Here is a 13,351-nt window from a genome sequence, read left to right as displayed (position 1 = left end):
TTGCGTTAAACTTAAATTTATTTCTGAATTCGTGATAAAAAAAAAACAGCATTGTGAAATTATAGGATATATGACCGGAAATGACAAAAGGTACAAATTAAAGATAATTATGATGTCAGAATATTTGTGTCATTTGAAATACGAGGACGGGGCATGACATCCAATTCGACAAAGGAAATACTTACAAATATAATGTAAAAGTTATTTACTGTCTTTTAATCAAATTGAATTGATTTGAAATTTCCAATCACTTCACTGCTGCTTATCCAGTTTGGACAGAATTATTTTATTTATCAATTTTTTTCTATGAATTTTCTTCCAAATTGCTGACCATGCGAAAATATTTTTATAAAAGACTTTTTTTATTGATCCAAATTTCATTTTCTAACACTTATTTGTATGCTAGCGATAATTTAAATATCTGTCTCGAAATATAATGTGGTGGAGAAACCTCAAATAAATGCCCGAGTTTTTTGGTTTAAAAAGAATAAGAACTCTTATTGTTTTGTTCATGCATCGTTGACAATTTAATGGAATTTGATGCGACTGTCATGTAAGTGAGAGGTTTAGCTAGCTATAAAACCAGGTTCAATCCACCATTTTCTACATTAGAAAATGCCTGTACCAAGTCAGGAATATGACAGTTGTTACCCATTCGTTTGATGTGTTTGGACTTTTGATTTTGATTTTCCTTTTTGAATTTTCCTCGGAGTTCGGTATTTTTGTGTTTTTACTTTTTACGTTTACGTTTATTTGGTAATATCTACACCTGTCAGGCTTTATTTCATCTTGATTTCAATTTAAGAATTCATTGCATATTGAAATGGTCCTAATGTTGTTGATTGTCATTTTATGCTATAAAGTCAACTCTTTAAAGTTGGTTAGGTTTTGAAATCAAGCTTATAAAGTATATAATGTTCTTGTCGTTTGTTAGATTGAAGGTGGCAAGGCTTCTGATCAAGAAAGGGAGACACTGTTCAATATGTTCACTATCACAAACGTAAATAAAAACACCTATTACAGTTTTGTGAATCTAGAGTTGGAACACGGAGAAAGTTATTTTGCCTGGGTGATAGGTAAGTATTGAGGTCATTGTTTTAAAAGTATTGAGAGTTTTAAAATTTAAATTCAACTTTATATAAAAATCAAAGAGGATTTTAAGACTATCATTTTGTTTATATTTCTGTGTTGCCACATTATCTAACATTTGAGAAATGATAAACAATTTGCATACACACATCATGTTTAATGACTGCAAGATTTATCAAAGATACGTTTATATTACTTACATTACTTAGGTAATTTTTCACTCTATTGCTGACAGTGAAACTGTAAGGGATAAAGTGCTAACACTGAACAACGAGTAATGATGGTTTCCATAATCCTCTTATATACCAATTTCTATCTGAAATCAGTATTTTGATATGAAAAGCTCTAAATAGACTGAATCTGAAAATATTCAGTGATGTTTAGTCTTGATGTCAGTTTTCTGTGAAATCCATTGCCGTTAATTCACTACAATTCGGGTAATTTGCTAGCAGTCAATTAAGATATTTTCAGTTTATGCTACCAGTTAGATTACAACGAAAAAAGTAAAAACACAAAAATACCGAACTCCGAGGAAAACTCAAAAAGAAAAATCCAAAATCAAAAGGCAAAATCAAAAGTCCAAACACATCAAACGAATGGATAACAACTGTCATATTCCTGACTTGGTACAGGCATTTTCAAATGTAGAAAATGGTGGATTGAACCTGGTTTTATAGCTAGCTAAACCTCTCACTTGTATGACAGTCGCATCAAATTCCATTACATTGTCAACGATGTATGAACAAAACAAACATACTCAAAGAGAAAAAATGTCAAAAATAGGGGTACAGCAGTCAATATTGTGTTATCATCTTAATATCACTATAAAAAAAAATGTAACGAAGAATCACAAAAAGGCATACATCAAATTTAACATACTCATTTTGCTTTTCTTGTACCACTTAATTTATATATATAAAGTCTACCCGTAAAGGAAAGAAGGTTTTCATTGCTGGTGTAAAAATGCGCGTTTGAAATTCGTACAGGTAGACAAAAAAATAATTTTGTCGTTAAAAGTATGATCAAAACAAACATACATGCATAACTATAAAAACAACAAATGTAACGAAGAACCACAAAAAGGCATACATCAAATTTAATATACTCATTTTGCTCTACTTATACAACTTAATTTATCTATATAAAGTCTACCCGTAAAGAATAGTAGGTGTTCATTGCTGGTGTAAAATTGCGCGTTTGAAATTCGCACAGGTAGACATAAAAATAATTTTGTCGTTCAAAGTATGAAGGTATATTTACATGCATAGTCACGTAAAGTTGATATAACAAACAACAGACTCAACAGTAAATGTAAAAATAATAAATAAATAAGGTGTGATTCAAAGTATGACGGGATACATACGTACAGTATCACGTCAAATGTATAAAATAAAAAAACAGACTTAACAGAAATTTAAAGTATTTTATTGAATGAAATAATTTTATCATTCATAGTATGTCAAAATCCATAAGTAAGAGTAATTTAAGTAAATGAAATAATTTTGTCGTTCAAAGGATGATGTTTTTATATAACCACAGAGTCAATTCAAAAGAATATCTCAAAAATTTACAAGTTATATTAATAAAGACTAATAAAAATAATACTATAACGCGTTATTAAGATGATAACCAACGTCAGTACGCAAAATCTATACTTCAAGACCATCTTGTATTATTTGTGAAGTTGTTACGGAATATTTATCAACAAGTTCTTGGTATCTTCCGATGAACTTTTTTAGAAAAAGGACGAGACGTTCTTTGACATACCCCTGGTTCATCAACTTTCTGCTCAGACAATGGTGACGTTTTACAAAGTCTGAATAGGAGCTGCAAGCTCTTGAATACCTAATAAGTTGGGAAATGTATATTCCATATGCAGGTGAAGTTGGTATATTACTACTAAGGTGGGGGAAATTGATAATTTCAAATTGAAATCGTCTCGTTTGTCATAGATTCTGGTACGAGAGCTGGTATAGTAGGTGGACTATTTTTCATAATCGTGTTGATAGCCCAGCAATATAACATCAAATCGAGAAAGTATAGTAAAGAACTCTGTTATCAATCTCAAGCTTTTACAATATCAATACTGTAGAAAACATGATGTAATTTTCTATTGTGACACGATTTCTGTGAAGCAAGTTTTTGTTTTTATAAGGTGTGGATGAGTCAGGTGAATGTGCAATGATTTCCCATCGGTTTGTTGTTGATTTGACACCTCCTATCAAAGGCAAACTAACTACAGGATCATTATATTATATGGTAAGTCATATTTGCCTCAACAATTTATTTCATCTATGGACATGGAGGAACACTAAACATTTGCTCTGCTTTTTTAGTCGAGTAAATGTTGTGAAAAAACATTTCAGACAGGTGAATGAAAAGAATCATGATATATTTGTTTAACACGTGACATTACTAGGATAATTGTCATTCGGAGATTATATCTGATTTTTGATTGATTGGTTTATAAGCATTTGATAACTGGTTCTCATATCAATGAAACCAAATACAATTTTGCACTGATAACCCACTTTTAGTTGATAAATAGGAAATTTACACCTTGTTGCTCATCAAACTTTGGTTGTATTTCATGATTTACATTCCCAGGACACTTTCTCGTGATCAACATTTAGTCAAAAATAAAATTAACGGTACCAATTTTCTTGCACCAGATGCGCACTTCGACAATACATATCTCTTCAGTGATGCTCGTGGCCAAAATATTTGAAATCCAAAGCTTATATATAAGATGAAGAGCTATAATCCAAAGGTCCAAAAAGTATAGCCAAAATCTGTTCATTGTCATCAACAGCTAGTACGTAATGACTGATAAGACTGTATAAACATCGTTTAACACTTAAAAATTGGTGTAAATTACGCTAACCAATATGAGCGCTTGCTTGAAATTTAAGTTTTCCCTTGGAACCTATGATAGATTGTGTATTGCTTTGCTGTAAAAGCTCATTATTTGAATAAGAAGGTTCCTAGATAAAATTCAGCTATTTCAGTTAGAAAGTATGTTGAAATAAAACTTGAAAACTCGCATATAAGTTGCAAGAAACTGAGCACAGTTATGTTTTTTTTAATCAAACAGCCTGTTACCTACACTGTTGATAACAGCACCATACAAGTACTATGGGAGGATTATAATGATCTAGAGTCTGGTATAGAAACCTATGAAGTGTCTTTGTGGAATTCTTCCTCTTGTTCTGATCAAAATATACAAACATTATTACATGACTGGATAGAGTTGACAAATAATTACACAGGATACAGCTTTGTGGATCTACAACTTGAGGTTTTTATGATATATTCATAGTGTTATCCGTTATTTGTTAATCATCTATAAGTGCTGTAAACTTGAAAAAAAGAAAACAAACATACTAGTAACCAACTTCAAAATGGGGAAATCGACGAAAACTGACCAAATTAAACTATATCACACACCTGTAGCTTAAATGACCAGTATTTCTCATTTATTTTTTTCTGAACAGCATATTATATTTTGCCATTTTTAAATATTAAAAAATTATCGTGTTACACAGAGGTTGTAGCTTAAGTTATCAGTTTGGCATCCTTAATAATATGAAATAGCGTTTGTTGTAATGCGTATAGCACAGACGTGTTTTTTTAAACTGCATATTTCTGTTGTTCTTTAAAAAGTCTCAAGCATATTATTTTTTCATCTGCAGACAGAACTGGTAACAAACTTGAACACAAATATATGCCCAAACATCATTATATCCTTGATATCAGTTTAATGGGAAATTATATTTGGTTTTATGGAACCAATATTCATACTTATAATTGAGTTTAAATGGCTGTTGGATTTGAAATTTAGAATTATAATTTTATCTTCATTATCAGAAAGACAAACCATATATTGTACAGTTTAAAGTGACAAATAACGCAGGATTATACACAATAGAAGATTCTCCGCCAGTATTGTATGACTTGTCAACACCAACACCAGGAAAAGTAGTTGCTGGAAAGGATTTCCTAAAAGAACAAGTATGGTTCAATTCAGGACAAGCAGTCACAGGTATTTAGAATTCTAATAATGTACATGATGCATAGATTCAAACTCCCTATTCAATGTCGATATTTTTACAATTATACAATTCAAAGTAAGTTAACGTGTGGTCTTTACAAATGCAGAAATGAAAATAATTAAAGTAAAAGCGTGTAGAAAATTTTCCAATTTCTTAAAATGAGTTTGATTAAATAATTAATATTATCACATAATTTTGATATCATTTCTTATTATCGTATTAGTTTTGTCTCATTCAGTTTTTTATAAAAATGCTACATTCCTTCGGCATGTTCAGTTTTTATAGGGAATGATGAATACTTGAAAAGTCCTAATTTATAAAACAAATGAAAGATACACGTAATATGAATTACATGCGACTGAATCGCTTTTCTGGAGGTACCCTCATCAGGATAGCTCAAAGTCAAATTTTTGAAAACCAAGGATTTATCAAAAAACGAAACAGTTGAAGCACAATATGACTAAAAATGACCTAATTAAATATCCAAATCAATCTAAGGCCAAGTTTGCCTGAGGTAGTTGAAACCTAAGTTTCTTTAAACTTTAGAACGGATTGTCATAACTCATGTCAGTACCGAAGTACCGAAGTACTGACTGCTGAGCTGATGATAATCTCGCGGACTGATAGTCCATCAGCAGCGGTTCCGACCGGGTGATGAACAAAAGATCTAATTTATAAAAATTTATGTCTCAAAAACATATTTAGCAAGTAAATGACTAAGGGTCTAAAGTATAGAATTGAATGTTTTCTAGAAAACAATTATTTCTGTGGAATACAGGTACTCTATTACACTTGCCTAAACCTTACGGTCCAGGATGCCTATCCAGACATATATCTATGATAAACGATAGTGATTGGAGAAGACTTGAGCAAATAGGATTCAGAGATCCAAGTGGTACAATATGGAAGTTACATCATCGTAAAGAGAACATTGATACACTGATCTATGACAATGCTATCTCTGTAAAGCTTGCTAGACACAATAATATGAATAAAATGTTAACCGGTGCTTATGTAAGACCAGCCGACATAGAAAATGGTGGAGTTTATGATGTAAGTGGCTTCAAATAATAAAAGAACATAGATATATATTTAAAACTTTTAGTACTTCTAGTTGCTTAAATTGTTAAGTTTGACAGATTGTTATGTTTGCATAATCCATTAAAAGTAAAACTATGTCATCAGGTTTAGATCTACCAGCCCTGGTAGCTGCCTCTAAATTAGTAAATCACATGATTTCGATAATAACAGTAGACACTGGTGAGAAACGCATGCTCTTGTGAGCCTTCAGTTATATTTTGTTCAGATGTTATAAGACTTTCTCTGTTAATTCAGATATCTATTAAGGCAGCGGGAGGAGATGGTCAAGCAATTACTGGTGTCATGTTCTGGGATGGACCCGAAGATGGAATAGCTACATTTACATATGAGGAAGACAATGATTGGGTCGCCAATGTTTGTGAATGCTGTTTAATGGAACCAGTTCCAATGGTAAGTATATAACCATTCATAGGGGAAGTTTGAGCGATCATTCGCTCATTCGTCTTTTTTATATTTTATACATAACTATATTAAAAAAAAACGGTGAAGAAATAATAACTATAGTTTGTTTCTATTCTTAAATGGGCATATCATGTCATTATTTTTTCAAACATCTTTCTATAAAAGTCATCAGCTGCCACTTCAAAATTTATCTATTCGTAAACTTAGGCCAATGTTTTCTTATTGGAAATTCATTTCTATGGTAAATTTTACATTTAAGTCTACAAACTTGTAATAAATCTTTTCCGTCCACAGTTTCTAGCATTTTTAAATTCAACATGCGAGAGTAAAGTTTAAGTCAGTGTCTTTGCCTTTGCCTTAGACAGAGATTATTAAAACTATAGTTGCTCACAGGGATTTTAGATGTACTGAGTTTTATACATCGTAGATGAAAATGCATTTAAAACATTGACTGACAAAAAGGTCTTCTTATTTTTAAAAGTTTTAATTCAATCATGATTGACACAACACGATTACCTTATTGTAGTAGGAGCTGATGTATTGCTTGATTTACGAAGTAATAAAGTTTACAATATTGACTTATGTGCATTTCCAAAATTGTTTTGCCATCGAATAAAATGTAAAAAAAAATATCAAATTGACTTGTTTTCAACCACAGTTAAGCCTAGCAAACATAGATTACAATTGAAACTGAAATTCAGGCCAGATGGGTCATTTGTTATAACAAAAATAATGTGAAAACAACTTGTTTTAACAGGTGCTCAAACTGGGTTGATTTGTTACAAAATCGACAGGACATTCTATGTACTAATTTGGTTATGAGAGATATACAATTTGTCAATAATTTTAAATAAGGGTAAAAAATTGGGCAGAGTGCCTTGCACTCTTAAATCAATTGACTCTTGTTATAATAATGGTATACAATTTACATGTTTGATTATAACTCCCAAAATCAGTTTAAAAAAGGCAAAACAGTATTTTAGTGGTTCTGGGCGTTGGATTTAGTAATATTTTGTCGTCCTGAACAGACACTTTTTTGTACATATATTATAAGTATGAATGTCCATCTGATATCTTTCGCCCCGCCTTTACATTGACCCAAACTCGTGATATACAACACGTTGATATTTTGAGAATTCACTTTAAGAAAGAATGTTTTGGTAACGTAACATTTTGAAAAAATAATCAAGTAGGTTTAGGCCAATTGATGTTTTTCTGAAGGTACATGTACATATTGCACAATATAATTGCGCCTTGACAATTCATTCTAATTGTTCTGACTTTGGAGTCTAATAAATATTCTTGTTATGCAGATAATTAGTTTATTCAGCTGTAGGACTTTGAAAAAAATGTCCGTTGAAAAATAGAATATATGTCCTTTTTGGTATTTTTCTGATGAAGTTGAATTGAAATGCTAAAAATTGGCTGAAGTGTACCTGGTCATTTGGATTATAGACCAATATTTAATTTATAACATGAAATGTATCGTTTGAGGGAGCATACCGTACACATATTCATGAGAGTTTTTATTTTGTTTTGCAGAGTACATTTGCTTAGTTGATTTTCTTTATTTTTGCTTTCAGTATTGTAGTTACTGTAATTGCGGAAACAAAACATTGTCAGATTTTACAACTACAACAACAACAGAACATTCAGTTCTGAATACAACATTACAACAGTATGAGATAGTCAACAATCCTGATGGAAGTATTGTAGATACTCCAATAGACACTAGTATACCTATCACACAGGCAGCTTGTGGTATACAGATTTTTTCTGGTAAATAATTAAACATCATAATTTTGTACTGGATTTCAGTGCTAAAAGGACTCCATTGGAAACAATTCTATTTCTACATGAACTTTTATTAATGCACATGATGATTATTCAGCATTGTGAAGGTAAAAAATAAATTGCTTTCAGTGTAAAAGCTTAATGGGTATATTATAAATGTAAGCGTGAAGGTGTTTACAGCAAATTGTAGATGGGGGTGATTTATTTAGTTTCTCTCACTCTAATATCGGATAAAAAATTCAGCTAATATCAGTTTTATTTTTAGAAAGAACATTGAAAAAGGTTGAATAGAACGAAATGCCATAAAACATTCTAAATACTATACAGTTATGCCGCTGCTATTTTGATATTTGATCTAGTTATTCCTGTGTTTCTAAATATATGTGATACAAGACATCCCCACTAGTATCATTTGATTGCAGGATAAGCACACATTCATTAGACACCCAAGTACTTTGAAGTGGTTTGCTACCTATGTATTTGTTTAAATTGAAATATGTGTTTAGTTGCAACAAATCACAATTTCTTTAGCAAGTGATGACCAATAAACATACTGAAATTAAACTGAAGGACGCCTTCGGGTGCGGGAATTTCTCTCAACATTGAAGACCTGTTGGTGATCTTCTGCCGTTGATTTTCTATGGTCGGGTTGTTGTCTCTTTGACACATTCTCTATTTCCATTCTCAATTTTATTACAAATTATACCTTCCACATCAGGACTAAATGTCAAAAAGCGATATAGAATTAGTTGAACAAGCCTGATCCTGAAAACTTCTGTTGACCGAGTGAGTTCTTTCCGAATAAAAAGGCCAATAGTATCACTTTTCCAAACGTTTAGAAGTGTTTTCCTTTTGTTTTAGGCAAAGACTCTATGATTGTTACCTGGTGCCAGTCCTTCAATAACACATTTCAACCAACGAAAGCAAAGATGAGTTTAGAGTTTGACCCTTCTGAAAATTTCCACGATTACCATATAGAAATTAGACCAGAAAGAGATGATGCAGTTGATGTGAGTTGACTCTTTGTTTATTATTCATATCTATTTTTGTCTTTCTTTTAGGTGTAATACCACTAAATCAAAGCTCCATAGCTTTCTATGTTAAAATCTGCAATGTCAAGCATAAATGGCTACTTTGTCTTAAATTCAAATAAACAAGCAGTTATTTTACGTCAAAACTTTACATTATCCTGACTTGTGCTAAACAAATAGCATATCTATTGCATTTTAGAGTGTACTGGTTCCGGAAGTTTGATAGTACAAAAACAAGTACTTCTGATTTCAACAACAGGGGAAATGTGCTCTCCTATTAAAATTTTACATACTTCTTTGTTATTCGACAGAAACTTTAAACAAGTTTTCTACAGTAATCCCAAGTCCAAAAGCTTTCATTTGATACCAAAACTACCCACATGTTCAACCTATTGACAAAGATACAGCTATGCATAGGAACTATTTTGTTTCAAATATGTACCACTTTTTTGTATGTTCTCTCTGACCAATTATTGTTGGAACAAATTTTATTAAACATCGGATTTATCAAATCCCATAATTTAATTGTAGCAATATGTTGGTGAGTATACGAATTTTCGAGTTCAGTGGTACTTTGGGCGACGTAATTAAATACATTGTTATTTCTGATTTAAGCACGTTTTGTCTTATATTTTACATGTTTTGTTATTATGACTTACAGATATTATGGTGTTTGTTTGTGTTTGTTGACGGAGAGGAACTTACGATGATGTGTGGTATTCCATATCTCAGTATCAAGTCAAGATTAGTTTTACATGTTTGGAATCGTGAAAACACAGTCCCAGAACATGCAGACATGTTTAATAGATATTCAACGAAAGCTTTCTTCAAAAATCTAATAATGCCAGCACCACAAGGATCCCTTTGTCGCTATGGTGACCCATTCAGAGGTGGTACAAATCCAGTTGTAAACTTTGAAGCCGGTATAGGGAGTGAAAGACTATCAACTGATGTATCACCTTTTTCTGAAGTACTTGCACCTTGTTTACCATGTCAAGGAATGTGTTCTGAATATATGTGTAATTCAGCCTGCAATCTTAATGACACAAAAGATTATACGTTTATATTACAAGATACAAACCTAGCACCAGTAAAGACATTTGTTAATGAATCTGGTCTTCAGGAAAATAAAACATTGTCTTACTATATAACAGGTAATGTTTTATTCCTTAACAAACTATGTTTACCCCGAATGACATTCGTCTTTAATGAGCAGAAAATCATTTCTTATAATAAATAATCAAAAAACATTTACAATCTGCTTGGTTGAATGTATAAAAATTAAGAGCAATTTCCAACGAATGATGTAATGTTCTATTTAGTTCGGGATTCCAACAAAGAGTTTGCCCACAGTCCATTAAATTTTGTAAATAAGTTAGGACTACTGTTAGATAGATTTGATACAGATAATCTAAAGTAAAATTGTGAAACAGAAATAGCATTCTTAAATATTCAATCATTGTCATCTTCTGAAAGTTTAAACAATATGCCCAGATGTGTCAACTCAATATGTAATTTATAATTATAAAAAGCATACAATATAACATTAAAGATATTTTGAATACTTTGTTTAAAAAAAAGTATGCTTTTTAGTGAAAGCTGTTCTGGGATCAGGTCTAGAAGCCATTAGCTCATCAAGCGCTTTCTATCTTGATGACACACCACCTGTGTTTGACCCCGATATAATGACGTCTCAGATCTATATAGATGTCACCCAAGGGGAATTCACTCCAGTAAATTATCAGGCATCAAAAGATACAATAAAATCATTTTGGAGATGTTATGATGATGAAAGTCAAATTGCGGTAAGTGGTTTAATAATTTCTGCTGATTTTACAATATAATTGGTCTTTCATTTTCTATATGTATTTTGAAATGGAAAACAATAAGTATTACAAGCTGGTAGTGTGTTTATTAAACCTACTTAATGTTATTCCCTAAATTTTAGCAAATATCAATGCCTTAAAGATGAGTAAACATGATCCACTTTATCCACCTGTGACGATGTCATATGAGACGATTAGTTCAGGGATATTTTGTTCTAACATTTACTAGATATTTTACCTAGATTTGAACTAACTTTGTCATTAAAGACTGTCGATTTTTTAGGTACGAAAAATCGACGAAGTATGCCTGCATTTGTTTTCACTCTCAACTTTCAAACATAAAATGTATCATTATCAAATACAGCATATATTTAAATAGTAAGACTAAACGAAAGTACGGGCACTTTCATTTAAAAAACAGTCGTTGATACCAGGATTAACATTTTGTATTTGTTTTTCGTCTACCAAAGATTCATCAGAGACTCTCGAAGCATCTATAAGTAAAAAAATTGAGGAGCATGGAGTACCATAAATTCTTGAAAATGTTGCCAAATATAGCTACGGTAATCCTGAGGTAGAAACAAGATTTCAGTAATTTTACATGAATTAGTTTTGCATGACTACTGTGCATTGTATTTGTAAACCACAGCCCATATGAAAGTAGCATAAGTAATACTCCTTCCATAAATAGCTCAAATTTACATTTTAACAATTTAATAAAACTCCTATAGATTGGGGATAAAACGGCGTCATACTCCCACTCCTTTGTATCTTCAACATTTTCACAGACGGATCAGATCTACCGCTTCGTAGTTATTTACAGTTGTAAATCTGTCTGTTTTAGGACACTCTATGGGCCATTGGAGGTTCAGTTGGAGGAGAAGAACTGCAGAAATTTCAGTCTGTTGGTAGAAAAATGATAGCAGAGAATAAGAACTTTGATGGTATACTACAACACAATACTACTTATTATGTTTCTGTAAGATGTATCAATGGAGGTGGCGCACTTACACAGTGGAATGAAACAAAAGGTACATGTATATGGTTATAGAATATATGATGTATATTACAAACCAGCTATAAGAGATCAAATGACGTAAATGTAAGCTAATATAGTTCCATATACGGCCTACAACAATAAACAATACCAATATCACACAGCAAGATAAAAAGCTCTAATTTGACAAATTGCAAATATACAAACTTTGAAAGTAAACGGGTCAGCTTATAAAAACGATATAAAGCACACAAACACAAATGAAACATAAGTGCATGTAGAGGAATTTGTTATTTCATTTTTAGAACAAAGTTTGTATTTTTCATTATTAAGCGGAATTAAAAGCATAACTAATGTTTTCTTAACCCAGGCATAGATTACCTTAGCCGTATTTGGCACAACTTTTTGGAATTTTGGATCCTCAATGCTCTTCAACTTTGTACTTGTTTGGCTTTATAAATATTTTGAGCGTCACTGGTGAGTCTAATGTAGATGAAACGCGCGTTTGGCGTACTAAATTATAATCTTGGTACCTTTGATAACTATTATCATAATTCAAGACTTCAAATTATACCTTTATTAAATCGGCTACATCAGATCAAACAGAACTAAAATTATCTAAGTTTTTGTCTATAAAACATGAATACATATATTCTTTTTTTATCAACAAACTTATGTATAGTTGTCAATAAGGAAAATGTAGTTTTCATGTTGTTCAGTATATCTTTGATTTCAGGAGTAATAGTACTGTTAGTTCCACCAGAAGTAGATAATTTGAATAATACTTTACCTGGAACAAAAGAATTTCCAAATGAAGTAAATCCTAAAGATGCCAGAGAAACAACTGATCCCACATCTATAGGGATGACATTTACTGCTAGTGAAGATAAATCTGTTATCAAATATGGTAAGTGTGAGATAACCAATATACTTTTCTTTGAATGACAGTGTCTGTCAAGTTTTGTAGCATTTTACCATATTCGAGGTCTGTCCATATCTCTGTCCGTATGTCTAACTCAATTAAGCTTATCAGCATTATATACCTTTTGACCTGGATTC

At 31.6% G+C, this 13,351-nt stretch overlaps 1 protein-coding gene across 1 annotated transcript in view; it reads left to right on the top strand.

Moving 5' to 3' along the window:
- The window catches only part of LOC134684579 (uncharacterized), a 57,624-nt gene that overhangs the window by 24,689 nt on the left and 19,584 nt on the right, over positions 1-13,351 (top strand). The window contains exons 21-32 of the mRNA XM_063543874.1: positions 935-1,076; positions 3,245-3,348; positions 4,184-4,387; positions 4,957-5,131; positions 5,920-6,194; positions 6,477-6,632; positions 8,228-8,423; positions 9,300-9,448; positions 10,131-10,623; positions 11,063-11,274; positions 12,140-12,326; positions 13,029-13,199. Of these exons, the coding sequence (XP_063399944.1) occupies positions 935-1,076; positions 3,245-3,348; positions 4,184-4,387; positions 4,957-5,131; positions 5,920-6,194; positions 6,477-6,632; positions 8,228-8,423; positions 9,300-9,448; positions 10,131-10,623; positions 11,063-11,274; positions 12,140-12,326; positions 13,029-13,199 (2,464 nt within the window). The remainder of the gene's footprint in view (positions 1-934; positions 1,077-3,244; positions 3,349-4,183; positions 4,388-4,956; positions 5,132-5,919; positions 6,195-6,476; positions 6,633-8,227; positions 8,424-9,299; positions 9,449-10,130; positions 10,624-11,062; positions 11,275-12,139; positions 12,327-13,028; positions 13,200-13,351) is intronic.

This window comes from Mytilus trossulus, chromosome 9 (genome assembly GCF_036588685.1).
Source record: "Mytilus trossulus isolate FHL-02 chromosome 9, PNRI_Mtr1.1.1.hap1, whole genome shotgun sequence".
In the NCBI taxonomy this organism is placed as follows: Eukaryota; Metazoa; Mollusca; class Bivalvia; order Mytilida; family Mytilidae; genus Mytilus; species Mytilus trossulus.
This window is presented reverse-complemented; position numbering and strand designations above follow the sequence as displayed.